General features: G+C 49.0%; 8 protein-coding genes and 1 non-coding gene across 17 annotated transcripts in view; 6 read left to right on the forward strand and 3 right to left on the reverse strand.

Moving 5' to 3' along the window:
* Window positions 1-478: 478 nt before the first annotated feature.
* On the forward strand, window positions 479-2925 carry FOXG_05013 (mannan endo-1,6-alpha-mannosidase). 2 transcript variants are annotated; one of them, XM_018383083.1, is made up of 4 exons: window positions 479-1075; window positions 1131-1610; window positions 1667-1911; window positions 1961-2925. In XM_018383083.1, exons 1-4 carry the CDS (start codon window positions 985-987, stop codon window positions 2525-2527), a joined length of 1383 nt encoding a protein of 460 aa, XP_018239950.1. In that variant the 5' UTR covers window positions 479-984; the 3' UTR covers window positions 2528-2925. The 2 variants fall into 2 exon arrangements, with proteins under 2 accessions (XP_018239950.1, XP_018239951.1); XM_018383084.1 differs by having other exon boundaries at window positions 479-1610.
* A 1264-nt stretch (window positions 2926-4189) lies between these two features.
* FOXG_05014 (uncharacterized protein) lies at window positions 4190-6416 on the forward strand. Its single transcript, XM_018383085.1, has one exon. The coding sequence runs from the start codon at window positions 4934-4936 to the stop codon at window positions 5363-5365; it is 432 nt and encodes a 143-aa protein (XP_018239952.1). The 5' UTR covers window positions 4190-4933; the 3' UTR covers window positions 5366-6416.
* Window positions 4457-7858, reverse strand: FOXG_05015 (actin-like protein). 4 transcript variants are annotated; one of them, XM_018383088.1, is made up of 4 exons: window positions 7216-7858; window positions 6712-7167; window positions 6346-6660; window positions 4457-6295 (listed from the first exon to the last, which is right to left on the reverse strand). In XM_018383088.1, exons 1-4 carry the CDS (start codon window positions 7522-7524, stop codon window positions 6233-6235), a joined length of 1143 nt encoding a protein of 380 aa, XP_018239955.1. In that variant the 5' UTR covers window positions 7525-7858; the 3' UTR covers window positions 4457-6232. The 4 variants fall into 4 exon arrangements, with proteins under 4 accessions (XP_018239955.1, XP_018239956.1, XP_018239953.1 ...); XM_018383089.1 differs by having other exon boundaries at window positions 4457-6660; XM_018383086.1 differs by having other exon boundaries at window positions 6346-7167.
* A 6-nt stretch (window positions 7859-7864) lies between these two features.
* FOXG_05016 (uncharacterized protein) lies at window positions 7865-12251 on the forward strand. Of its 2 annotated transcripts, none has more exons than XM_018383091.1 (4): window positions 7865-8258; window positions 8334-8636; window positions 8687-8860; window positions 8907-12251. In XM_018383091.1, exons 2-4 carry the CDS (start codon window positions 8489-8491, stop codon window positions 10487-10489), a joined length of 1905 nt encoding a protein of 634 aa, XP_018239958.1. In that variant the 5' UTR covers window positions 7865-8258; window positions 8334-8488; the 3' UTR covers window positions 10490-12251. The 2 variants fall into 2 exon arrangements, with proteins under 2 accessions (XP_018239958.1, XP_018239957.1); XM_018383090.1 differs by having other exon boundaries at window positions 8441-8636.
* On the reverse strand, window positions 10477-13963 carry FOXG_18967 (uncharacterized protein). 4 transcript variants are annotated; one of them, XM_018399120.1, is made up of 3 exons: window positions 13737-13963; window positions 11522-13681; window positions 10477-11455 (listed from the first exon to the last, which is right to left on the reverse strand). In XM_018399120.1, exon 2 carries the CDS (start codon window positions 13422-13424, stop codon window positions 13110-13112), a length of 315 nt encoding a protein of 104 aa, XP_018239961.1. In that variant the 5' UTR covers window positions 13425-13681; window positions 13737-13963; the 3' UTR covers window positions 10477-11455; window positions 11522-13109. The 4 variants fall into 4 exon arrangements, with proteins under 4 accessions (XP_018239961.1, XP_018239959.1, XP_018239962.1 ...); XM_018399121.1 differs by having other exon boundaries at window positions 10530-11455; window positions 11522-13678; XM_018399118.1 differs by having other exon boundaries at window positions 10477-13681.
* On the reverse strand, window positions 11359-11440 carry FOXG_18968. The gene has a single exon. It is a non-coding gene; the product is annotated as a tRNA-Gly (tRNA).
* Window positions 13964-14121: 158 nt separating the features above from the next.
* FOXG_05017 (uncharacterized protein) lies at window positions 14122-19461 on the forward strand. The gene has a single exon (XM_018383092.1). It carries the CDS (start codon window positions 16986-16988, stop codon window positions 17898-17900), a length of 915 nt encoding a protein of 304 aa, XP_018239963.1. The 5' UTR covers window positions 14122-16985; the 3' UTR covers window positions 17901-19461.
* Window positions 19462-20177: 716 nt separating this feature from the next.
* Window positions 20178-20871, forward strand: FOXG_18969 (uncharacterized protein). Its single transcript, XM_018399122.1, has one exon. The coding sequence runs from the start codon at window positions 20502-20504 to the stop codon at window positions 20748-20750; it is 249 nt and encodes an 82-aa protein (XP_018239964.1). The 5' UTR covers window positions 20178-20501; the 3' UTR covers window positions 20751-20871.
* A 5914-nt stretch (window positions 20872-26785) lies between these two features.
* The window catches only part of FOXG_05018 (uncharacterized protein), a gene marked incomplete at both ends in the record, with an annotated part of 1832 nt that continues 996 nt past the window's right edge, over window positions 26786-27621 (forward strand). Inside the window, one exon of the mRNA XM_018383093.1 lies at window positions 26786-27469. Coding sequence (XP_018239965.1) covers window positions 26786-27469 — 684 coding nt within the window. The remainder of the gene's footprint in view (window positions 27470-27621) is intronic.

Genomic DNA, 27621 nt, shown 5'->3' on the forward strand with positions numbered 1-27621 from the left:
TTTTGTGTTTGAAGCATTAACGACACCGAAAGCGCGCTCAAGAATAAGGAAAATAGCATGGAGATGGGCATTTAGGAGAGGCAAATAATGATCAATTAGGTTTCTGGCAGAGGCGAAAGAAATGGGTGAATCGGGGGGAATAACCTTGCAGGGCGGACTTCTCCATTCAGGCAAGGCACGGTACGGCAGCGGCAAGTCTGGATTCCTGGCGTCGTACGTTGGTTGTAATGGAGACCATTCTTTGCAACGGCGTAAACCTTCCAGAACCCAACGGTCATCTTTGTCGACTGTTGGATGTAACAACTGAGGACATACGGAGTACAGTAACCGTATACTGCAGAGTAGGAAGAGGGAATACGACCAAGCATCTGTACTGTAGCTGCAGTGCAAGATCAAAACAAGAACGAACCACCAACTCAAACCATTCCCCAACCCCTGATCACTTCGTATCAATGCGTAATCATGCTGCCCCCTCCATCGCAGCAAAAATAGGTACCTGACGCCGCTAATGTGACGGTTCCCGGGTCTCGCTCACTCCGTTTGAGCCACTCAACAGCTCGTGTCACCCTCCTTCTTCGCGATCCACCGTCAATCTCATTGGTTCTAGCCTCTGTTTCTCCCTCCCTCTCTCGCTCCCTTTTAATTGCATTGCGCGCTTCTGCATGTACCTCACCTTGCGGCAAGTACCTATTCCCACCTACTAACGCACGCATTAACCCCCGTCGCCCGTTTCCATTTCTTTTCCTTGGCACTTTGACTTCTTCAACAACATCGATTCATCGCAGACTTTACGTCGACCGTTTGTCCTTTTAATCGGTCAGATCGACTCACACTCTTTGACTGCTCGGTCAGTTTACGATAAATTCCACAGATTTATCGATATTTCGACGAAGCCCTCGCTGGGCGCGTCTATCGCTCGTTCCCGTCGATTTCCATCGCTCGCTCTCAACCTCGCTCGCTTCATTTCACTCGCATTCGCCCACGATGAAGTCCATTTTTTCAACCGGCGCCGTTGCGCTTTTGGCCTCAACGGGTTTCGTTAACGCCCAGTCGCCTTATAGCATTGCATCCACAGGTGCGGTCCCCCAACGGTTGGCTCGGAGGTAAACAGACATTAACTTTAGCAACAGCCGACATCAAGAAGTCAGCCAAGCAACTCGCTGCTGACTTGATCACATACTACCACGGAAACGACCCTGGCGGTATTCCTGGTATTCTGCCTGGTCCTCCTCCCAATGGTGACTACTACTGGTGGGAAGGTGGTGCTATGTGGGGGACGTATATGGATTACTGGAAGTGCACCGGCGATTCTACCTACAACAAATTGGTGATGCAGGCCATGCAGTTCCAAGTCGGCGATGATCAGGACTACCAACCCGCCAACGTTACTCTGTCCCTCGGAAACGACGATCAAGGCTTCTGGGGAATGTCCGCCATGTTGGCTGCTGAGCTGGACTTCCCCAACCCTGCTTCAGACCAGCCTGGATGGCTTGCCCTCGCTCAGGCCGTTTTCAACACTCAGGCCAATCCTGATCGACATGACAGCACTTGCAACGGTGGTCTTCGATGGCAAATTCCTCGAACTAACAACGGTTACGACTACAAGAACAGTCAGCGCCCCTCTTGAGATATTTACCTTGATCGACTCTGTACTAACTTCTAAAAGGTATTGCAAACGGATGCTTCTTCAACTTGGGTGCCCGACTTGCTCGCTACACTGGCAACAAGACTTATTCCGACTGGGCTGAGAAGACCTGGGACTGGATGGAGGGCGTCGGTTTCCTTGACCCTACCACTTATAAGATTTATGACGGTGCTCATGTCGGAACTAACTGTACCGATATCAACAAGGCTCAGTTCTCTTATAACTCTGGTGTCTTCCTCCAAGGCGCTGCTTTCATGTACAACCATGTAAGTCGGCCTAAACATGATACTAATGACAATTCACTGACTTCTTCAGACCAATGGTGAGCAGAAATGGAAGGACCGTGTAAGCAAATTGGTCGACGCTACTATCAGCAACTTCTTCCCCAAGGATATCGCTGTGGAGATTGCCTGCGAGAACCACGGCACCTGCACCACCGATATGTACTCATTCAAGGGCTACGTCCACCGTTGGATGTCTCAGGCAACACATCTCGCTCCCTTTATCAAGCCAAAGATTCTTCCTGTTCTCCAGACATCAACCGAAGCTGCCATCAAGCAATGTACTGGAGGAGACACAAAGCGTGTTTGCGGCTTTAAGTGGGCCAGCGGTGTCTATGATGGCAAGACAGGTGCCGGTCAGCAGATGAACGTCCTTGCTGCCGTTTCGTCTCTTCTCATGGAGAACACACCTCCTCCTGTCACGGCCAAGACTGGAGGTACCTCCAAGGGTAACCCCAACGCCGGCAATGTCGGAGACGGCAAGATTGATAGGACCTACAAGCCTTTGACCACTGCAGACAGGGCTGGTGCTGGTATCATCACTTTCTTGGTTCTGTCCTTCGCATGCGGCATCTTCGGCTGGATGAGCATGGGCAAATAGATGATCTTTCTCGGTTTCTGAATATGCCGAAAGACGAAGTCCGGCATGCACAATTGTGCTTCTTTTGCAGCCTTGTATTTGGAATCTGAAGAAATGATCTTTGGGGCGTTGGATGGAGTATACTTGACCTAGATAGCCTGGTAGGCTGGATATCTATTCTCTAAATGTTATAATGTTTTATCATTTACTCTGTGCCTTGCAACTAGTGAGAACAGTCGCACAATTCTACTAATGTTCAGAGGCCCAAACACTTTGCTATATAACTAGCGACCGACACAAGCACATCAATAGCATGGTTTGATTGACCGAATTGAGCATTTACTGGATTGTTAATGGATTTTCGTCATGACCACGCGGCTCTAATTTGAGAAACTGGGTCATAGAATCGATATCACAGCACAATAGAGTTTGACAAAAAGTCGGTATGTTTTGCACCGTGCTTGCGCAGATCCTGATAATCTCCATAGAGTATCTCGCTTCTGGATACTCGGCAATTTGATCACTGCTATGAAACGGAGGCAGTATGAGAATATGACTTGATGCTTTAACGGTCACCTTGAAACGTCAATGGTTCGGGCTTGATATGATTGGTGATGGGGTTGTGCCATTGTGGGACTGAGACAAGCTGTCTTTCTCTTAACAGGTCTTATAACACCGAGGAGAAGCCTTGAAAGAATGATGAGTGCCTCTTCGAATGCCAGCTGTCATTGTAGAGCATCGTCGCGAGGTCCAATAGTGGGGTGAAACTCTCTTTCTCGAAAATCTCCACAGGCGTTGACAAACTGGCACATGACCGATTACAGTGTCTCTAGTGCCACTTCGGAACGACAGCAACATGCCACATCAAGATCACGGCCATGTTTATATTGAAAGATGGCATGGCATGAAGTGAACATAGGCGCCCTATACTCACGAAACACTTCGAAATTGGACAATGTATAAGCGATGTTTTCGGAATACTCGGAAAGTCGGAAAGTTCAGTGTTGATGAAGTGCTCTCTTACTCGTCCTGTCTATTTTTACATACAGAATAGTCTATTCAGATGGAGCATATCCGTTTTGGAACAAGATCTGGGGAAGAGACGTGGGCCAAGCAGGGCTCGGATCTGATAACATGGGGAGCTTCGAGATCTCGGTCAGAGCATAGCACAAGTTGGTAAGACGATAGGATATCAACGTTTCTATCTCGTAAAAGATGGGAATTGGGTCTCGAAAACGAGAAAGACCATTGTTCAGTCAAGATTTGAGGGACACAACCTAGATCTAAGGCGGGAGTGGCCGTTGCTAGCCTGTTGTCTCTAAAGATCTTGGGTGCAGATGTGGTAACTTTCCTTGGGTGTTTGTACATCAGACTGAGGTCATGTTTGTGTTTCTGAAGTGGAGAGCTGTTACAGCCAACTGCTCTATAGACTCCAAACTCACGATGCATGGCTTGGAGTCTATTGATCGCCCTGATCGACTTGTCTCAGAGTCTCAAGGTCTCACCACCAAAAGGCCCCATTCAATTACAGAGTCCCATTGACAACGTGTTCTGTTACACTTCCCCTCATGACGACGACATCACAAGGCAAAATTGCAAGGAATTATCTGGTCTGGGTCTGGGTTGTCATATCCAATATCCAAAGCACGTCGTCGTCTTCCAAGATGACGCTAATGCAAAGACGTCCTAGTCGTGGATCCTTACATCCCTGCATTGACCAATAGCTTGGGGGTGGTGCATTTCTATGGGGTAATTTTTACATACTAAAAACTCTAGACAATCCAGGAACACAATTTGGTAAAAATCTGGGGGGACCGCGTGACAGCGCCATTTCTCTGGGCAAGGAACAGCTTTGGATCACACGCACAGTGGTTGCCGTTAACTGCAAAGCGTAATTGACCAAGAATGTCAGGAGACGAGAAAAAGCTCTGACTTTTTTGCCTTCAAGTTCCTAGACTGGCGGAGTATTAGCTCGTTGGGCCATCAAGTCTCCTGTTTGGCGGCTATGGGTTGAGGGAGTGGCGGGCATTGACATGACGATCTAAAATGCGGGGAGAAGCGAAGGAACAAGAGAGAAAAGAAGGAAGAAAAAAACTAAAGATGGGTCCATTTGTGGGGTGAGCTCAAAAGTATCAGGAATTGCGTTGTTGTGCTGTGTTTGTTTGGCTTGGCTTGGCTGAAGGTAGGTCACCTTGTCCAAGGTAAGGTTGTGCTTTGGCCCCCTTGAATAAGCTTGAGTCGTGGTATAACTACCCAAGCTCTTCCCATCATGACAACCTCTCTTTCTCTTCTCAAGCTCTACTTACTCTTGACGATCCAATCTACAACTTGACATTGAATCAATTATATCCTCTTCTCATCCTCAACACTGAGAAATCATCACAACTTACAACCCACCTCACTTACACAACCACAACCAGAACCACAATGCCCAGCTACATCCTCACTGAGCCCTCTCCCTCCACAAACGTCTTCGTACGTTCCGGCCGCGGCGGCTACGGCAACATCTCTCGTGCCTCAAAAGACACAACATCCTCCTCAACCCGCACCGTCGTGACCCCCAGCACAACCACAAAAACCACAACTACTACTACCCCCTCACGCCGCTTCTTCAGCGGCATCGGCGGAGCTGGCAACGTCCACCGCGCAAGCGAGCAACCCTCTGTGTCTCTTGACGACGAGTACGACCGCATTGCCGCCCGTGACCAAATGGCAGCTGGACATGTCGGCATTGGCGGCGCCGGCAATGTGTTCCATCGCAAGGATAGCGATGCCGGCTCTGATGCTAGCGACAGCAGCTCTATGAGCTCCAAGACGAAGCTTTGGGCTCGTGTTAGCAGCACTTTCAGCCGAGACTGAACAACAAAACATAAGAAAAGAACGATTGAGGGTGATTGTACGAAAAGATATGAATTAGCGACTGGCGTTGATGGGATTTGATATTTGGACGAAAATATGGCGGGGGCCTCAGAGCAAATGGGTTGACGATATACCCCGGATGTACGATTGGCACTGACAGTTAAGAGGGGCGATATGAAACTGCCCTTCTACTCTTGCTTTGCCTGTATGATGCTTGTTTCTGGTGAAGATTTATATACCCCCGAGCGCAGCTCTTTTCTATTATAAAAGCATTATTACTTATTACTCATTTACTCCTTACCCTTGTGGCTTGTATGTATGTCCTCAGGGTGCAAGACTTCACTTCTGTCGTTAAATCAGGGTGCGAAAATAAAATGGTCTAAAGGCTTGTTAAGATATACTAAACTTACCTGAGTCTTTTCATAACTTAGACCAGAAGTCCTAAATTTCCTTACCTCCCCTTATATATCTCATGATGCTCAGAGACAGAGACTCTTTGGTTGAGAGAACGACTTCACAAAGCTAAACACAATCTCAACACATCAGGGTATCATTAGGCTTCCTCTATCTGGCAAAGGTTGTCTACAACTGCACTGGTGTCTCCACACACACCAAACAGCACTAAATCTTCCATTCCATGCAAGGCTTCTGCATCGCTCTATCAACAACAGCAGCGCGTCAAAGGGGGTTGGTTTGGGTTGCGAGGGCTTGCGATCACAAAGGTCAAGGTCATCTCGATCATAAAGGTCCAGACGACGAAAAATCAGTGTCGATGAGCTCAGGCATGTTCATGTCCGATTATTTCGTCGTTATGGCTGCATCACAAAGATGCGAAGTCAAAGGGTGACACGCATATGTACGTCGTTCTTACGTGAACTTGGTATGGATAATGTCGGGGTTCTCGTGCCAGTCATCAATGCTCACCCACATCTGTCACACGTTAGTATAGTAATGAAAGGTATCACGATAAAATCACTGACCTTTCGGAAAGTACTCAATCCAGCAAGAATACTGCCTCCAATCCAGGTAGAGTACTTTCTCTCTGGTGGCGCAAAAATCTTGATTCTCATGTCCTTGACTGCCAGCTTTTGCAGCTCTGTCAAAAGACGGTCACCGAAGCCCTTTGTCAATGTGCTGCCTCCAGAGAGCACGATGTTGCTGTAGAGAGATTTTCGTAGGTCGAGATCTGTTCGGTTGATGGCATCAACGACAATCTGGTGTACACCAGGATATTCGAGGCCGATAATCTCAGGGTCAAAGAGGATCTCGGGTGCTCTAAAGCGTTCCGCGCCAATCTTCAATATGTTAGCTTGTCCAAACATTGAGCAGAGAACAAAGAGTCTCACCTTGAGCTTGAAGCCGTCTGGAAGCACGTATTCGGCAAACTTGCTCTCATTGGGCTTCACACCGACCCAATCCCTCTCCTCTTTCCGTGGATCATGAGCAACATAAGAGACGCTCTCCTTGATTAACCTCACGACTTCCTTCTCAGCACTCGTGTGAAAGACATATCCACTCTTCCGTAGCAACGTCTGCATGTACTCAGTCACATCTCGACCTGCCACGTCGATTCGGCGAATACTGCTGGGCATGGCGAAACCCTCGTAAACAGGTACAGCATGAGAAACACCGTCACCAGAGTCGAGAACGATACCGGTTGTTCGGCCACTGGCGTATAGTGATAGCACGGCTTGGATGGAAGTGTGGAGTGCGGGGACGTTGAATGTCTCGAAGAGGATCTGGGCGGCGGTGTCGCGATTGCTTCGGGGGTTCAAAGGAGGTTCCGTCAATAAAACGGGATGCTGTAAAATGTCAGTATAATTGCACAGCTAGGCACTTGAGCAACAAACCTCTTCGCTGAGAGTCTTCAATCCTTCACCGTAAACATACTCCCAGATCCTCTCCATATCGTCCCAGTCGGTGACAATACCATGCTCGAGGGGATACCGAATTTTGAGCAGCCCTCTCAATTCCGTGGAGGCCTTTTGTCCTATGAATACCTCGCCCTCGAGGGCACCCGCGAGAACTCTTAGATGCTTCGGTCGACCAACCCACGAAGGAAAGTAACATTTTGGTAGATCATCGCCTGCAAAACCAGCTCGAATAGTGCCAGATCCGTTGTCGAGGACTATAGGCGCATTATGTAAAGAGTCTGCCATGTTGTGTCGGTTTTAGAGTTTCTCCCTGAGCTTGTATGTTGTCGCTATGATATATCGTTCCCGGCTTCTTTGTTGTTACCATATAGGTTCCTTCTGAGCTCCCCAATGTTGGTCCTTCTGAGCTCACAGCGAGTAATAGCCTCGAGGCTTCGCGTATTAACTAACAGACAAAGAATCCCCGCAGTGCGTCTGCAGCTCGTCGTATCCATAAAGTGTCTTTCAAAAAAGTCCTGAGTGTTGGTTGGTATTGTCTATTTGTTTGTTGTACCCCTGCCAATCAATCAAGGCCAATGCCTCGCCCACTAGTAATCTGCCAGCTTCAGGAGGCACCCCGTGGCAGTACTCGAGTCACGTGAGCCCGAGGGATCCCTTGAACGCCTCAGGCAGCAGCACTTTAAGTGCTTCGCGTGAAGGCGCGTCTCGTCAACCGTGGACCGCGTCTTTGACGTGAACTCATATTACCTAGGCAACTTGAACTTGGGAAGAGCTTTCGGCGATACTGCAAAGCCCATTTGCAACGTTCAATTCGACCTTTCTTTTGCCGCTGATGATTATTACGAGTTCTATCTTGCCCTGCTAATCCTCCCGATTAATCCTCTCCACCCTCGTCCCGTCACCATCTCGCATGGTTCCAGAATTGCTTCATCTTAGCCGCCCACATGGTCAAGGCCAATGCTAATGCAGCAGCAGCTGCTGCTTCTGGACCTGGCGTCTACAGCGCAGTATACAGTGGTGTAAGTCTCTTCAGTTGCTGCGACCTCTTTTATTTGACTCTATTGGTGCATTCATCTGAACAGCTTCGTTTGAAGACGGAGTGTCATGAGCAGCAGATGTCTCTGATGGAGCTCGCCCCTGATACTACCATCCCCCACTAGTGCCATCAATCCAATGCATTTACTAATCACTTCTCCTTCAGATACCTGTATACGAATTCCAGTTTGGTGGTGACCTCAAAGAACATGTGATGCGAAGGAGACATGATAACTGGATCAATGCGACACATATTCTGAAGGCTGCTGGGTTCGACAAGCCAGCTCGAACCAGAATTCTCGAACGAGATGTGCAAAAAGACGTTCACGAGAAAATCCAAGGTGGCTATGGAAAATACCAAGGTTCGCCAACTCCTCAAATACGCCGTTTATCATCTAACACCATTGCACAGGCACTTGGATACCACTCGAGAGCGGACAAGCATTAGCAGAGCGGCACAGCGTATTCGATCGATTGCGACCCATCTTTGAATATGTCGCTGGTGCGGAGAGCCCACCTCCTGCTCCCAGGCATGCTAGTAAACCCAAAGGACCAAAGTCTAAGCCTCCGCTACCGAAATGGAACAGTATGTCGAGTGTGATATCAGATAGGATACAGCTGACGGTTATCAGATCCGCCTCCAGCTCCTGCTCCTGCGCCCGTAATTCACGATGACCCCGATACGGTAATGGGTGACGAAGATACACCAGATAACCTCACAGTGGCATCAGCATCGTACATGGCCGAAGACGAACGTTTCGAGATGCCCCAAGTGCCAGGCACAGGACGGAAACGCAGAAGAGACGACAGCAACCTGCAAGACCTTACCGAGCAACAACATGCGCTATATGGCGACGAACTTCTCGACTACTTCCTCCTCAGTAAAACAGACCAACCAGCAGTGAAGCCTGATCCACCCGCCAACTTTCAACCTAACTGGCCGATCGATGCGGAGGATCATACGGCGCTTCACTGGGCGTCCGCAATGGGAGACGTTGATGTTGTCAAACAACTCAAGCGATTTAACGCATCGTCCACTGTCAGAAACATACGCGGCGAGACACCGTTCATGCACTCAGTAAACTTTACGAACTGTTACGAGAAGCAGAGCTTTCCCGTCGTGATGAAAGAGCTATTCGAAACATTCGATGCTCGTGACAATATGGGCTGTACAGTGATACATCATGCGGCTGTTATGAAGAACGGCAGAGTATTCAACTCATCATGCTCACGATACTACTTGGACAACATTCTCAACAAACTTCAGGAGGGCCTAGAACCAAGCGCATTTCAGAGATTGCTGGATGTTCAAGATAATGACGGAAATACAGCATTACACCTTGCGGCGCAGCGGAACGCTAGGAAGTGCATAAGAGCACTATTAGGACGTAATGCTTCATCAGATCTTACGAATAACGACGGAGTCAGGGCAGAGGATCTTATTATGGATTTGAACGCGACGAAGAAAGAACGTGGACCTCAACGATCGTCGTCTCCTTTTGCTCCTGAATCCCAACGACATGCTTCTTTCAAGGATGCACTGCTCGAGAAGGCGAATCGGCAACCCCCGGTGGCTTTCCAGTCTGCGGCAGCAAACACTGTCCAGTCACGGATCACACCCCTGATTATGGAGAAGTTCCAGGATCTAGCTAAGAGCTACGAAGAGGAATGGCGGGAGAAGGATGTAGCAGAGGCAGAGGCGAAGCGAATCTTGGCCAACACCCAGGCAGATCTGAATGCTCTCCGGCAAAACATAACAGATGCTGAGGGGCAGCTCGAGTCAGAAGAAGCGGCGTCCAAAAACAACCAAGAAGCCAACCTAGCCAAGCATCAGGTGCTGTCACTCATCACACACCAAAACCGCTTACATGTTCAGCGGTCAGTGGACAGTGAACTCAGCCGCATCAATGGCGATGGAGGCGTGCAGGAAGAGTCATACGAAGAGAGGCTGAGTCTCGCCCGCCAACTAAGCACATTGCTTGCTGAGCAACGGACAGCTGAGACGGATTATGTCGAGGCGCTGAGCATGGTGGGCACGGGCGAGAAGATTGAAAAGTATAGGAAACTTCTCAAGAGGTGTCTCGATCCGAAGGAGGGCGAGAGCCTGGACACGAATCTCGACAGCCTGATCGAGATGATGGAGGAAGAGCGGGACGAGGATGGTATGGTTGGCGCTATGGAGCCCGAACCAATGGAGCTGTCAGGTGGCATCTAGGGAACATCACTGGGCTCTCCGTTGCGGATCTAGCCCCTTTGTTCTCTTTCTCTTTTGCTTTGACGAAGGTACTTATATATATCCTTATTGGTTAGGGGCGCGCAAAGTTACGGGGTTGGTTAATCCTCTGCTAGTCTTGGGAGGATTTAGCAGAAGCAGACTTTCTACGAAGGAATGGGCGATGGGTGTATGCAATTTTGCACGATAGACCTGAGCGCAAGCGAGGTGATAGTTGCCTATGAAATATACTTGCTCTTGAACTCAGAACTAGCTTTTTCCGAGGAAGTCGGTCAGTGACACTTGAGAACCAACCACCAGGTCAACGGTCAGAGTTAGTCAATCAAACTAAGATGCACTGCCGGAGACGGCTTGACGCCAAGGCATTCGATAGAGGGGGAATTCCAAGTTATCGGAACCGAGGCACTCACTAACTTCCAAGTTGTGAAGATAGCGCCGAGGCTTGTCAGCCAGCCTCATGCTTCTGTGCCTTACCGATTTGCTCAACTTGACCATAGTACGCCAACAAGAGGGGCTCCAGCACCGATAATGCGGCTGATATTGATTTCCAGGAGCGGTGATCCGTGAGTTATATTCTCAAAGAGGCTTGGTCATGCGCAAGCCATCTTCTTCGTTCCACCTGAGAGAAATATGTTATGGGACAAAACTTCCTCGAATCAAATGGTTCGAATGATGTGTAAGGGGACCACCTATGATGAGAAGATAATTTCGGGGCAGTCAGATCACTTGTTTTCTTTAACAGACCAGTATCTTCCAGTTCGTGCGCATAACAAGTTTCCTATAGACCAGCAAAAAGGACTTGCATGCCACACAGCAAAAGAGTTGTTCACTTGTCGGAGTGACCGTTGTAATGCGTAATCTGGGAATCGAACCCAGGGCTCCCCGACGCTGCACGAATGGCAACGGAGAATTTTACCACTAAACCAATTACGCTATGGTGTTCGATGTCTGGTGTAACGTTGTTGAGTCTGATATGCCACTCATGCAGATCTCGGTCATAGTCTCTGTACTTACTTCTCGTTCTCTGGTACAAGGATCTTGAGATTTATTTGCTTTTCCTTAGGCAAGAAATTCGGCTACTGTAGGTGACCGCATGACTCTAAATCATGTGAGTTCATCAATTCATGTGAAGTCGATACATAACCTAAGTGGGTACAATTCAGCCAAGGTTGAGTTTTTCTGAAGTAAGCATAATTAACGGCCATGAGGATCTGGCGTTGCGGAGTCAATGATGAAGCTCAATATCTGGGTTTTAGTGGTATGGGATATCAAGAGGTTGGTTAGATCCGCGCTTAGGCCAAGCGGTGAGATGTAATGGCTGGTTCATGGTTGGACATCCCAGGTGGAGCGAATGTCATTGTTCATCGCGAACCATAGCTTGTGGCGATGATGATTGGGATGTTGCTTGACGCGCCCGAATTATCTGAAACTGGACACGAACGCGAGTAATTGACCTGTGAGAGTGGCAAGAGTCGTCGCGTATCTTGCGCAATCAACGAGGCCGAGCAATCCATTGCTGTGGAATTGCGCCGAGTTTGTTCTCCGTGAGTGTTTTTTGTTGTACTGCGCCAGCCAGACTTGTGTAAGTCATTTCCTTGTCAGCAAGACCCACGTCGAAACACGAAGCTGGAGGCAACAATTTGCCAACTCTCAAAAAGGCAATTCGAGCGATGGCGATGGATGACTCGAAGCCAAGAAGTGGAATAAGACAGGTATTATACCCTGTGCGCATAAAGCATTGGTTCGATGAAAAAAAAAAAAAGTCCTAGACAAGGTATATATCTTTGATGCTTGATATGGTTTGAGGGAGCTTTCCGTATCCGTAGGAGGTTCTCCGCCAGTATTTGTTTGTTTTACAGGGTTGGCGAGGATTGACTGGAGTTGAATGTGACATTGACAAGGATATTGACCAAGGTGGTGGGGACTGGGCTCGTAAGGCTGAACAGGGTGCTATTTTTGAACACTGACCAAGAGTGGTTAGGAGTTCTTGTTAGTCCCAGAGCCAGGCCAGGACGAAATGGCGGAGTTTTGATCCCCGTGTCAGAATGTCGGCGTGGATCCACGGAGGAAAGGATTCCGCCTGATCTCAGTTGCAGGGCGGCCGATATTTCTGCTAGAGGTACTTGCCGAGACTAGGGTTGTATGAGAGGAAGACTAGCCGTTACACTTTGCGAAAATTGACGTTATGTTGAGATGCGATGCGGCGTATGTTGCATCCACCACCAATAAGACAGCCACAACCATACTGCGAGAGCATAAGACAGCCACCCACACGGAGAGAAAGCATGGGACTCGCATTGCATCCTTGTCTTGTCATCATCAAATCGCAGGCGATAATCATCGTATCAAGAACGTTAGAAATCTCAGTCACCTCCCCGGACAGCCCAATGGAGACGCTACTGATGCGTATCTGAAGATCGTTGCTTGATGTGCACTATGACCAAGCAAGCATGATGATGTAGGAACGGATCCCATCACGGCTGAAAACCCATTCGGAGTAGGATTGCATGCACCTCTTTGAATGAACGGGGCTGTCGGGACGCGCGGGGTTGTCTTATTGATGTTTGTAAAGACGGGGTTCACCCTCGTATTCTCACTGGCCTCAAAGTGAACCTTTTTTTATTCGGCCTGAGCTTTGGTAGCGAAAGAGATTGCGTTGCATGCGGCGCAGCCGCATCTCTTGCAATGCGAAGAGACGCCCTAATGTGGCTTCTAGAAGGCAGTAGGATATCGGTTTACCCTGGGGTGGGTTCATGCCGTAGTCACGACTGACTCGGCAGGAAGTTGATGAATCCGAGTTTCTGCGGAGGGTAAAGGGAGCTTGAATAAAAATTATTGTTAGCGATTTACCCGCGACTTTCGTTGATGGCAACTGGCAGTTCACTGCCTTGGGCCTTGACAGAAGCCTAGACCCCATCGTATTGAGTCCAGCTGGGCAAGGTTACCGCCGTCGCAGATCCTTGGTCTGTGATTGGCTACCGAAACGCTGGAGAAGGTCTAAAGCGCCAGCAGGGGAAAGGAGAGACATTGCTTGGCCGAGACTGATGAATTGTTGTCGACAATATTATATTGACGGTCAACCTGAACCATGCGTCTGTGTGGCTTGTTTGATATCATGAACTAGCACGCGATGGCCCGTTCGGTATTGGAAATAATCAAACATGGTTCGAACTGCTTCGACTGAATGTTAGAACCTAGCCGAGTTAAGAGAGGGTATTCGGAGACGGACACAGCCAACCGTCGCGTTGCAATGCAATGCAATGTGACGCTTGGCAATAATGCGCGGCGATATCATAATTGCGAATCCTTGTCATGATAGTACGGATGCATCATGCATCATGCAATACATTGACGAACCGAGTCACGTCCTTGGTTGAGTTTTTCGATAAAGCAAGATCTGAGCGGCAACCTTTAACTTGGGATGTGGGATGTTGGATGTGAGCGTCTCCTTCCTTCCGTGGCTGGGTGTGAACGTCAAGTTTCAGGCGCCCCTTGCAAGCCCGGCGCCAAACAAGGGAAGGCGGCCCCATTCCTCCCAAGGTTGTATCCAATCACGTGTCGTAATTCCATCGTTTCAGCTGAGTCTGTTCTTTCCAGTGTCACAATCGAGACTACACTGGACGATCCCCAAGACCAAAGCATCCACCACAGGGCAACGATATCGGGAGGACGGGGATTTCCATCGATGGATGTATTGACCAAAACTCAACGTTCTAGTTCGGAAGCAAGCACTTCCAGCTGCAATGACATGCTGTCCCGCGTCGTGCCGTGTCATGTACAGCGGCAGGCATCGATCTCCGCGTGGCATAGGTGGTATACAGCCACGCGACACGTCTTTTGATGCATCAAATCGGGCAGAAATGCTCATTAATCATCACCATTCAGCAGAGGCATGCTTGAACTAAGAAACCCATCAAATTAACAGATTCCACAATACGAGCCCCCTTCAGCCTACAAAGCAATCCCCGAAATGACGCAGAACCCATGATGAGGCGCTTCACCAGTCAAGGGATTCGAGTTGCATAGACTCTTCCAGCCCAACAAAAGTTCATGGCAACCATCGTGGTTAGCTCCACATGCAATATCACTTACACCTTTCCTACCGAATGCAGAGGCAATCGAATAATGACAATAGCCCCGCCATTGATGCTCTTATGATGACTTCCACTGGGCTTGGCTGCTGGAGTGTCGATTACAGTACGCGGAGGCGGGCTTGCTTGTCTCTCCTGGGGAGAGACCAGTTCAGTTTCGTCAGGCGCCCTACACCGACAGTGGACAGGGAAAGCAAAAGAATTCATAATAACCTTTTATGACCGCGACCGTTACTGCTACTCTACGGATATCGCTTGTTCAAGGTTGCATTGGAAACGCCTCATGCAGGGACATAGTCGGCGCCATTACACCAGTATTGAAAAAATGTACCACACCGCTCAGCCTGACGATCCAGATTCGCAAGGCTTCTTGAGAAGCCCTATCGCGATGTGAATACTTCCGTCGATCTCGTGCGCCAATACGTGTTGGACCAAGCCAATTGTCGCCGCCTTAGATCGTTCGAAAACGGTTCGATAGATGCAGTAGGGATTCCGTCTCTACAGAGGCTTGAGACTTGCCCGATTCCCATGTCACTAACATAGCCTTGTCTTGCCCAAAAGGCCAAAGGCTCGACATCGTCCCATCTAGCTCGACCAATAGCCGCTTAGACACACCCCTGGCCTGGAACAAGCTCGCGACAAGGGTCTGTCTCTAGCCCATGGCGTCGCTACAAGTAGGGCTCACCTCAGCTGAAATGCTCAATTTAGCCCATCTTCTGGCGTCACTCCCTCGCCAAACTGGTCAGATTTGGGTTTGGTCAGTAAACTAATCTGCAGGGCTTGGGCCCTGGGGGCTCGAAGCAGATTGCAGTGCGATCGTGGGGCATCATGGCCCAGGGACGCCCGGCTTGGCCAAAAGCGACTTTTGTGGCTCTGACGCCTTCGTTGGAAATCTCGGGCTGAAAACAGGGATGCCAATCGTGTGCAGACTGCAGGAAACGACTCTTACAACACGCCCTCGGGGTCCGGTACGACCTATCAACCAATTTGCTCTGACTTTATTCGACGACCCCATGGCTAGCTGTTGATGGTAGGAGACTTTTTGGAGCACGCGGTTCATCGCGTTTCCTTGATCAACTTTGATTGAGACGGTCCAGCCCGGCTCAGCTTGCGATGACATTGCAATCTCACGCTTGCTTCTAGGATCTCATTCCCTGCCCCCGATTAATGTTTCATCATGAAAACCCCAGTCCTTTCTGACTTACACATGAGATCATGCCAAAAATGTCGCAAGGAGCGATCGACAAAAGGCTCGTCCCACTGGCAGCTCTTGTCGAAGTCTTCAGTGACAACTTCCTAGAACTCGGGCAACCTTGGCCAGAGCCACACTTATTTGGTCATTTTCAAATCCTTCCAACGCCTCCAGAAATCAATACTCCACTTGTCGAAGCCACCCCTACAAGTCAAACGTCGTACCCACGTCCCGGGACCGAAGCCACAGCTAGTCTTGATTAGTAGCCCCTTTGAAAGAGGCTGTCTGAAGCATTTCTTTCCGCTCCTTTACAAAGAGAATCCATGTTCATTTTCTCCATATTCCTAGCCCAGACCCTCGAAGAGCAGGGTGTGGTCGAAGAGGGGTGTCGTACTATCCTTCGACATTGGACCCAAAGTTCATCAAGTGATGCTCTTGGCTTGGCTTGCTACATTGACCTTACTCGAGAGTTTCCATCAGTTCATGAACAACCATCATATAAGACTCAGTACCCCCAGCTACGTAACCTTACACAAATAACCGGTATTGCTTTTGCACTTTGATCTTTTGACTCCTCTTATATGCATCTCATATGACAGGCTTCACACCACGCCCTATCTACTTAATCACAACTCGAGCATCACTTTGGTGATCCAAAGGCGACCAATAGGCCATCTACCATATTCGCATTGCTGGGAAATAATCCGACGGCGATCCCCTGGTATACGTCGGCATAATCGGCTCCAGCATTTACTGAGCGTTGAGATTTGCGACGGAAGTTATTTCGTGATCGAGTCATCAACCAGATAATCTATCTGATACAAGCCACTACCAAAGTCTGGAGACACACAAGGCTTACTCAGTCGCCGCTTTTCTCCAAACGAACATAACTCGTTCTCTCTTTCTGACCAAGCGCCCTTAAACGCGGGTGTTTGAAGCATAGCCTTAGATCGACCGGATTCAAGACCACCAACAACCCTGTCTATTCAGCCCAGCCCAGCCTTCTTGTCTACAGAGTCGACTCCGCCCAACCAACCCAGACGAGGATTGTCAACGCAACGGGCAAGCATACCCCCAGAAAGTCACCGTCTGACCGCAGAAAGTAGAGTGACCTTTGGCCCCGCCAAGTGACCGACGGCGCCAAAATTAAGTTTCCGCGAATATATCAATCAATCACTGACATAAACTACGCACCATGCCCGTAACTAATCGAGGTGTAACACAACTTACACCTGACACCACCACCTCAACGTCAACTCACAGCAACTACTTGAACAAGTCGTCTTCCTCCTTTCAAACTCTTCAAGCTGGCCTCGCAATCTTTGCTGTTGCTGTCATCGCACGCTTTTGCGTTTTGCGACTCTACCTATGGTTGCGACAGATGCGCGGCTTGGATCAGCAAACCCTACCCATCTCATCATTGTCGCATACTCGACGGCTTCAGTCGCAACCCTTTTGGGCTATGAATGAGAAGACTATGACGCCGCCTGCTAACCAGGAGGATATGGCCCCTGAGCATATGTTGCATGCCAAGCAAACAGACAAGAAACTGGTCATCGACCCCAACTGGCAGAGTACAGACAATCTCATGTCCAGACATGTCATGTCGCGACCACCTCCTGCACCACCTCTGACGCCGCCTGAGCTGAGCACAGCCGTCTTCACTTTTGATGACCGCCCACGACCAGGCGAAGATAGTTTTATTCGTCAGCCTAACCCTGATTACATGTCGTCGACAGCCAACACTGTTCTGCCTGACAACTCAGCATCAACATCGGTCACCCGCCGGCGCTCTTACAATAAGACTCTTCCTATTGGAGTGCCCGTGCCTCAGTCATCCCAAGGGATGTCGGATGCTGCCGATCTGACTTTTTCGCCCAGTTCCTACCCACCTGCAAGCCCGTTGCTTCCACCGGCCCCACCCAACGCAGGAACCGTGGAGATCGGCGTCCAGGGCGAGATTATTGGTGTTCTCGACTCCGAAGGCGCCGGATGGACGAGACATACGCGTGTCTATGGCGGCGGAGTCTGCCTTGCATGTGCGGCCTCCGGTGGCAATCACGGGGGCGGTTTCTACGGAGCAACAGTCCGGCCTGAGGAGATGCGATGACGGGTTGACAGTTTCGTAACGACCATGTGTACTACTTTCAGTTGACTTTCCCGACCAAACGTGATTGGCACTTTTGGTCTGGCATAGGGGCCCATGTGTAACGACCGTTTACGACTTATGTTAGAGGTGGACGTGGTGCAACAACTGCGCTTCTGGGCAAAATTTCCTTTTCTCATGTCTTACTTGAATGACCCACGGCCTGCGCCGCTGTTTTGAAGCGACGCATTGTCTCACTTGGTTTCGATTTTGGATTTGGGTTGGATTTTTGTTTTGCACTGCTCAGTATAATATACCCCTTAAGGTACTCATCTACTTTATTGGCTATTAGGCTAAGGGCGCATGGAACTGAAGATGTATTTCATAAAGTTTTTTATGTCGAGGTTTAGATCTTGGCTCATGATGATATAATGACCTGTTTTCTGCCAACGTTATCTTATTCTTGCCTTCTCTGCCAGACATAGGCATCGTAGCATGGTCACTGAATCATTCTCATCATCTACGCATGCAAAGCCCCACATTGATCTTGTACCCCAAGCCGCTCGCGAATGCCTTCAACAAAGCTCCATAATCGATGGAGACTTTGACTCGGACTGCTCGGGTCGCCATTCGAACACGTCTTCAAGTCCTTGTAAAAGTAAGCAGCCTCGAGGGCATATCACGGGATTTGTACCATGAAGCTCTCGTCAGCCTTACAGAGGAGTCTGCCAAAGTCCATACCTTGCAAGTGCTTATCGTAGGACTAAGCCTCGGACGTATCCCAGAGAAGATACCCGATGCCCGAATGGATCACCAAATGCAGAAACAACATAGAAGATCACCAAAGACTAAAAGCCGTTGCAAAGCCTCGTGCGGGAGGGGAACACTCGCGCGTCATGCAGCCTATGCAGGTCTAGGACCGAAGATCAAACCAACGACTTATACACCTTTCACCGAATTCAGGTGATTTACCCGCCCGCCCCTAAGCTTACATTGCGTCGATGCTCGGCGATGTGTGCCGAGTTCTCTTGGCCTATGATACTCCGGTACGGTAAGCTCTTGAGAGAATAGATGGGGTCTTCGTTCTGCTTAGGATAGGATAGTATAAAGGCGGCTGGGAAGAACTTAGAGATCTCACGTCAGATGAGAGGAAATTACCTCGAAGGTCGTGTGCCGTGAGCGGGTGATCACGGGGAATGAGGACATGTGCTCATGAGAGGAGGGGGTTTGTAGGGCTGATATTGAGAGATTGAGTTGACACAGGAGTGAGAGCTAGGTACGGGATACGACCAAGCTGAATCGAAGTCCTAGTCTACGGGGTCAGTTGTCAGAAACAAGAACAGACTATTTACCCCCTTGCTGATGGCTTTTGTGGGGAGAGATACGCTTGGTCTAGGATAGGAAGATTTATAACAAAGCCCGGCTGTGGGACTTTTGTAACATGTCCGCATGACGTGTTTCGTGCATCTGCATATGTTGTAGGACCTGGGATATTGAAACACTTTTTTGATATGGTCGCAGGTTTGGCCTGGCTTTGTAAGTGGACGACTGGGATGGTCGAAAGATGATGCCCCTTTTGGATGCTTCTAGCGCGTATGCTTTAGGTGTTTGCAGATTCGAAGGGGCAAGTGTCATTGGGGAATGTCGTGGGAGGTTGAGCATGGAGGTGGTGTCACTGACAGCTTGCAGCTTGTATACATTACATAGGGCCGCTTTGTGTTCCTTTCCCTGTTTTGTGAGAGGACCTTATTGGTTCAGAGGTACTTGAGTTTGTGTATCTGTTTAGTGTGGGTTGTAGTGCATCTTTTTGAGGTTCTGCAGAATGCATTTCTCTCCGGCGACCAACGCTCGGTCCGAGTTGACACGGAGTTTATGATATGACTTGATTAGTACCTTGATAGCAAGCCACGTGGTGATGAGCAGGGACAGCGAATCGGGAACTCAGCATCCTGTTCCTAGTGTAGTTCATACCAAGTCATTCGTAGATTTGTCGTCATCGTTGAAGAGTGTGCTGCTAGGTGAGGGAGGGTTACTTGTTTATCATCCAGTTCAAGATGGAACTTGAAATCGTCAAGGTCGATCTCGCCAAGGTTCTAGCCATGCTTGGCGGCCTAGGGCTGAACTGGGGGTAGCTATCTAAGAGCAAGTGAGCCAGTATGAGGTGACTAGACAAGGTCATTACATTCTAGTAAGTACAGATACAAACTATATGTCGAAGGGAACTTTAGCCATCACGTGGTTCTCATTCTGTGGTAATCCTTAGAATAACAAGGTCCTTCTCCGTCTATTATGCCAGTTTAATGCTGGCTATTATCCCACATTGAAATTGTGCTAGATGGTACATATACGCTTTACGTTACTTTGCTCTCTTAGATCAATTACCTCTCTACAAGATATATTTCTGACCCGAATAACATGAGTGTATTGAACTTGTCTCTTCAAACTCAACAACACAACAGTTAGACTCGTGGGTAGCCAAGGATGAGTATGTTGGCCTTCATAGGTAGCCCCTTGCTCAATTATCCCACTCATCAACTGAGGCTCTCGTTAATATTCATGCGTCCTTCCTTATAAATTCGGAATGTAGTCACTGGGATTCCAGTCTGGAGTCGTCGTGCAGTGTTGATGTTCTCAGATTCACATATAGCAAAACCCGTCTCAACATTTCCTTTTACAGTTCTCCCCAAGTTATCCGTTCGGATAGTACTCCATTGCTTTAACAACTGGTGTTGTTGGTATATCCTGAGACTCTCCATGGTCTTTCTCGAGACGTTGTTGAAAGTCGTTGGAACCGCCGAGACCCAAATCCACAACGCTCTGGAACCTACTTTGCAGAATATCGAACGAAAATCTGGGGATTTGGAGACGATTTGAGACCATGGTTTACTGATTCCGCTTCACGGAATATATAGTTAGGCTCACAATAGATATAGGGTACATGCTGAGTCTTGGTGACTTCAATTGCCAACGTGAGCTGGGTTCTTATTCACCCAAGGCACAACTCCTACAAACGCACAGCCCAATTTCCACTTAATTACTTTTCTTTTGTAAGTTCTAGCCTCGTATGAACTACATGTCACAATGTTGTTTTTCAGCTTCCAGTATTACATATCAGGTCGTTGGGTTTGTGCATCACAGGATTACTTGCAGAGTCTATCACAATCTAAAGAGGACAATCACAGCTATTGTTCTTTTGTCCAAGCGGTGGTAGTGATAACAGCAAATTACCGGACGACTCTATATCGAGATCCTGACTCGCGCCATGTGGGTGAGGTGATAGTCGAAGCTCATCAACACCCCGTCCACACAGGCCATAGCCAAGTATAAGTTCACAACAACACAGAATAACAGTCATGACCTTCCCGGGACTCAGAATTGTCCAACACAATTATTCACTTTCATTTGGTCATGTCTTCTTCAAGTGGTCTCGATAGCCTCTCAACCTTCCAGGAACCCAGCCTCGGTAAGCCCAGTCGAAACTCATCTCATTCACATCTGAAGACATACCCAACGATCTGGTATAAACTTTACCGAACTGCCGCTATCCGTTTTCTTAGATTGAAGTGCCAGTCTACGAAAGTTTCACTAGTGACAGCGTGTCAAACCGATCTGCCGAGTGAGGCTCCGTGTCAATTTATACAGAGTTTACTAGGGACATGGAACTTGAATATGTCTGGGCGCAGTTACGACAGGACTACTGCAAGTCGCAGGCATAAGAACAATGCGAAGCAGCTAATGCCACAGAGTCGAAAGAGAATTGGTAATTTGAACTCAATGAGACTTTTCAACAAAACTTTACGTTGAAGTCGTGACACATCTCAGACTCAGAGCCCTTCTGATGCAGGGTAGGTTGATTGACTAGGGATGTGTCGCAACTGACCTTGTAAGAGATCAGAGAGACGATGGAGTAGTTTCACCAACTCAATGACCAAAAGCATAATTGACCTGACCCTTGTAATTAAAGATTCTCTTCTAATTATGAAAATAATTGGGTTGATTCAATAGCTTCCACGCTATCGATTCAACTACTCGGGCATAACCGCGACGGCGGCTGCAAGGTCTCAGACAAGCAGATCACAACAAGCAAAAGCTCTAGACCCTCGGTTACACGCACTTTACGCTAAATACTAAATACGGTATGTAAACGGTGCAGAAGCCCCTTTTGTAAGCGCCGTGGGCATTACATGATGGCTGCATATCTGCATGCGGTTGCACATTGTGATGTTGTGCGTCTTGCGTCTTGCGTCTCTTGGTGGTGATTTATTGGTGCTGAGCCGTTGGCAAGCGCGTAAAGGGGCGGTTGGGAGGTTATGATATTGGTTGTTAGACGCGACCTGCAAGAAATACCGACTGTATGCTTGATAAAGCTGTACTGTATGAAGAGGGAGGTCTGCACGTAAGCGCGAGGATGAGGGATGCATATGCGGCAATAAATGAATGGTTCGTGATGTGGGTTGGGAGACGAAAACATTATAATTGAAGCCACTGTTGGTTGCGCTCAGGCGCCACTATGCATACTAGATACATAGTAAGAGCACGGTATTTGTCAAAAATATGCAGAGAACCAAGAGAGCCGACGGTGGCCTATAGCTCGAGGCTGCATGTTTAACCAACCGTTTATACCACTGAAACACACAGAACCAACACAACTTTCCATGTCGGTGCCAGTGAAGAATGACGGATGGGTTTCGGTATCTCCCCGTGTAGAATAAGGGAGATCAAGACATGTCTATGCCTCTGGTAAACCCCAGCCAGGCTCAAGACATGGAGCGGGTAAATAACCTAGTTCATTTTTGGGTTATGTTGTCTTGTTCGTGATCGCGTCTTGCAAGCTGTCTCCAATTTGCAAAGCCCCTGCATAGAATGAGACGAACACGACCACGTATCGCATTAGGGTTCAAGTTAACCTACACTGACACAAACCCAAAAAGTTTCTTTGTGTGTTTGTGCGTGTGTGTACGGTTGCATGTACCTGCGTTTGGACAGGCTGCAGGCAGTACCCTCGCTTGTCCCATCGACTTATTTGGTGGCTACGGTGCCATAGTGTTTCGTTTCTCAATGGCTCAAGACAAGGGTCCAGTCCATGGTGCATCAAAGCTCATTCCAAAACCTGGGCCATGTCTCTCAAGCTGCAGCTCGACCAGAATGAAGAAACAATGGGGAAAGCTACTGAGCTATTCATACCAAAAACAAACACTTGCATCTGTTGAAGATGCAGATACTTATTTAGTAGCAAATAAACAAAAAAAAAAAAAAAAAAACCATCACCTCGGTTCGTCTGAGAAATAGGCAGCGCGTCACCTTTTCACGGCACGTGTCGCGTTGAGCCAGGGTCTTCTTAGTGCTGGGCCTAGCATCGAACTTAGCCCCCAAAGTGGACAGGGTAAGGTAGGGCAGGACGATGGATCGAAATGGGAAATGGACAAGGAGTTCTGCGGTGATGAAACATCTCGAGACGTGGGGAAAATACGAATCGAGTTGGAGCCGACAAGGGGCCTCGGGCGATGCTGACCACGATGGGCATAAACCTGCCGAACTGATAGCCCAAACAAGGAGAACGGATGTGCTACAGCACTGATACTCATGTTTATGCTTTTTCAAGCAAGACGGGATGGTCCGTTCCCCAAGATTCAGGTATAGGTGGCCGTGTGCTGTGCTGTTGGTGTCGTGTGGATGAATTGAGCAGCAGCAGTCGGTGCTAAGGCAGAGCTAACGGTCACTCCGATAGAACGACTGCCTGCGAATTACGGACTCTGGGCAAGCTGAGGCAGGCGTCAAAGAATAACAAGACCCTGCTATAAGCAAAGCGACGATAATAAATAACAGCCGCCCTGTTGGATAAGTCCGGCCATGGCGACAAAAGCAAGTAGACATGCTTTGCAGGGACGAAGCCCACTGCGGGCGATCCGTGACAGGGTTTGAATTTGACATTGATATTGACACTGACAGCAAAGAGATTCCCAGCGCGCCAGGTATTTCCCTGTCGCTCACCGGGATCCTTAATTGCGACTGGCAGTCAGTCTGGCACTCGTTCTTGGCTATTTGGCGATTGTGTTCCTCGGGACTCGGTTCATTCCTCAAGGCGCTGAATATGTCAACCTGTGGCTGCTGTCATCTCCGGTGTCTCGCTTCCCATAATGTTTCGTTTATGGAGTTAAGAAGCGACGCTCAGGCCTTTCTGTGTGCGTGCGTGTCGGTATGCTACCATGACAATTCACGAATCCTTCATCAACGTGTCGTGATCTCTTTGATCTTGCCAGCCAGATATAGCAACAATCAAACCAACAAAGAGGCACAGCTTCAAAGCGACTGGCCCTCGAAAAGAATGGATGGATGCCGATCAGGCCGTTACAAAAAGCGGCAAGGATCCATTCTCCCATCACATCCGATGCTTCAATCCCCTGAAAGGCCTCGTATGATTGGCGGCATCAGACGCCAAAACGCCGTCTTGAGACTGTGCCCCCTGTCGTCTACCCCTTGGAGGCTGCCTCATGTCGGTCGCGGCGCCCGCAGCCTCCTCTGATTGGAGATGATGAGCCTTCGAGGACCCCTTGTCACTTGCATGTAAGCTCCAGGGGGGCGTCTTTGTGGATGAGCTGTCCAGTCCATACCCACCAGAAGGAGGTCCTTCTAAGGTCCTTACTGGATTGTCACGCGCTATCTCGTCAGAGACTACTGCGCGACCAAGTTAGTATCTTCAGGTGTTATTTCGAGCCACGATTGGCCACCACCGGAAGGTGGGAGGTTTTGCTTGCTGTGGAAGCTTTCCTTTTTGGCATTTTAAATGAGCTGCTCCGTTTAGCTATTCGTATTCTTAAAAATCTTGTTTTTGTGTGCATACATACCCTAACTTCTTCCCCTGCGGTGAAGCGAATGTTTGATGGGGTCAACTTCGTCATCAATATATCTTTTTTTGTGAGTCAGTGCCCGAAACCAAATACATGGGTTAAACTCAGCCGAGCGTGCGAGCATCAGAAGAAATCCATGTTCCCCAGGCATAAATGAGGTGATCGATCTCGCACTGTGTTCAGGCACTGTTGATACCGGCCATGCCCCCTTGCCTGGCTTGTTAGTGAGCAACTGGGCTCTCAGTAGCGCGTTGGCCGCTAAGTGAACGTGCCTTAGCCCTGTAGCTTTCATTCCATCCATCCAACAGCATCGTTTAGACTGCTGCCCAGCGTTTCTACCGTCGTGTCGACTCTGAAGATGGAGGGAGGGAAATGATGGAATAGGGAATATCCAAAATTGGCCCAAGGGGCTGGCACGTATTCTCACTGGCCAATATAGCCTCTAATCTGCGTGTGATGCACTGTATGCTTTCTGTCCATTCACAGTCTTTGAAACGAACATCGCTCAAGGCGGTGGGAAGGTTCGCCTGCCCACCTGGGGAGTACAGTAGGCCCCTACTGATCTACTGTATCGTGGCAGGCTTCATCGGGTCATCGCACAGTGAGCGTACAGTATCGTCTCCGTTCCTTCCTTCCCAGCACGCCCAAGCACACCCGCCCGCCAAGCAAAGGGCTTCTGTGGTCTCCACACTTCCCACTCTTGCTCGTTCTCCATTTGACACTCGCGCCTTCTCGTCTTCTCGCTCATCCTCTCCATCTCCACTCCTTCCTTCCTTTCCTCTAGTATCCGTATTAGACTTAAACTCCACCACTTACTTCCTTTTTCCCTCCTTCCTTCCTCTCCCCTTCGCCTACTATTTTGCGCCCTTCCTTCATTTCCATCTCTCTCCTCTTTCCCTCCTCCTTCTTTCCCGCGTCGCTTCGGCTGCATCGCAATTCCTCAAAGCAAGCTTTACGCTTCCGCGTTTGCGAGACAAGTCAACTCCATTCCCACTCAATTTGCCGCACGCATTCGCTCTCGCCCATCCGTCCGTTTGCCCGCTTAGCACACCACAAAGAGAAAAGAAAAACCACAACGACAAGACGGAAATTTGTAGGAACAAGACCAAACCCTGAGGCTCTGGAAGGCGCATCTATCTACTGGTGATTGATACCTGAAAACTCCAATTTTAATCTCTGTATTATTCTTTCGTCGATTATTTGCCTTATCGCCTATTCCGCCTTCGGTATTCGGATACATCATCGTCACCACCACAGCTTAATCTCGACACACCGTCATCGAAATCAGACTGCGAACAGAATTTCCACTCACAGAATAATCGAAAGCATCAAAAATTTTTATCAAAATTCCACAAGAGGAGGTTTCGATAGAAGATAATACCTGGACCATTCACATCTGGTTAGGCATTGTTTTGAGGACGTTGTCTGCTGAAACTGTCTTGGAAAGACAACAACCAGCTGGTGCTCGCGTTTCAGGTCGTGTGTTAATCACCCGACTCACCGCTTGAGCGTGAATAAACTTCAAACCGACCACATTCCCAGGCGCTTTTGTCACCTGATCACGGTCTGAGCAAGTACTCAACCTCGTTGAAGCTTGCTTCTCTCGATCCTTTTCAACGACTCTTCGCTGAGGGATCTACCGCTCGACATTTCGATATCCTTTCATCGATCGCGTATTCGCGTCGCCCTTTCATTCATCAATTTTCACTTGTTTACTCTATCGACTATTCTGGATTTAATCTTTGACCCTCTCTCAACTTTGTTCTGTTCGATCACCCGGCTTCTTGGATTTGCCTCTTTTGGCTTCTCGCGACGCTTCCTCGGCATACGTTTTGCATCGACAATTCATCGGAATCCAACATTTGCCGATTTTATCGATATACCCACATCGCTTAATTTGGTCGCCTTGATTTATACAAACGCTACTTTCTAATCCGACCGGCTACTTCCTTGAACGCAAGAACTAGTCGAACCACATTCTCTGTCTATTTTTCTTATCTCTCGAATTTTTAGATCTACCAACCCCGCTTTGAGCCAAGGACGCAGGCGGTCTCGCTCAAAATGTCTTCCAACGGTTTCGCTAACGGCCTCTCCATGCCCACTGGCGGCCTTGCTGCCCGTCGCGGTGGCCAAAACCCCAAGCCTCTCTCGGTTGAACTCATCAACCAGACAAAGGATCAGGACCCTGGTGCTCCCACCCCTCGCACCAGTCGTTCACACCTCCTTGCTGGCCTCAGAACGGCCCCTAAGTCCGCTACTGCTGCCTCCTTCGGCCCTCAATCTCCCACGACCGCCGGTCCCACGCAGCAGTATGCCCGGAACTCCATGGCTGGAAATGCCTATGGCATGGGCCAGGACAACGCCTACAACGCCCCCAAGACGGCCTATCCCCAATACGGTGCTCAGAACAACTACAACTCAATGGTAGGCCAGCAGTACACTGTTGAACAGGTTCTGGCCCCCCCTGAGCTTGCCATGGATGAGCAGAACCATGACGATCCTGGCCTGTATGCCCAGCTTCTTGCTACCAACATGTACCTGGCTCAGCAGCAGCAGCGCCTTCAGCAGCAGCTTAGGAATGTCCAGGCAGCTGCTCAGCAATTTCAACAGCTGAACCTTAACAACTCTCAGTTCACACAACAGCAGATTGCTCTGTACGAGCAGCAGCAGCAGCTCCAGAACCTGCAACTTAACGTCCAGGCTGCTTTCACCCAGCAGGCTCAACAGCAACAAGCCCAGCAGCAAGTCAGCAGGAGCAGCAGCAGCAGCAGATATACTACAACTCTATGACTGGTCAGGTATTTTGTTTGGAGACCCTTCAGCCTTCTGTTCAGGGTCACCTTCGCCTTTACACGAGGCAGTCTTCGACCCCCGGGCTTTGGAGGCTTTCCACCACC

This window comes from Fusarium oxysporum, chromosome 7, assembly GCF_000149955.1.
Source record: "Fusarium oxysporum f. sp. lycopersici 4287 chromosome 7, whole genome shotgun sequence".
In the NCBI taxonomy this organism is placed as follows: Eukaryota; Fungi; Ascomycota; class Sordariomycetes; order Hypocreales; family Nectriaceae; genus Fusarium; species Fusarium oxysporum.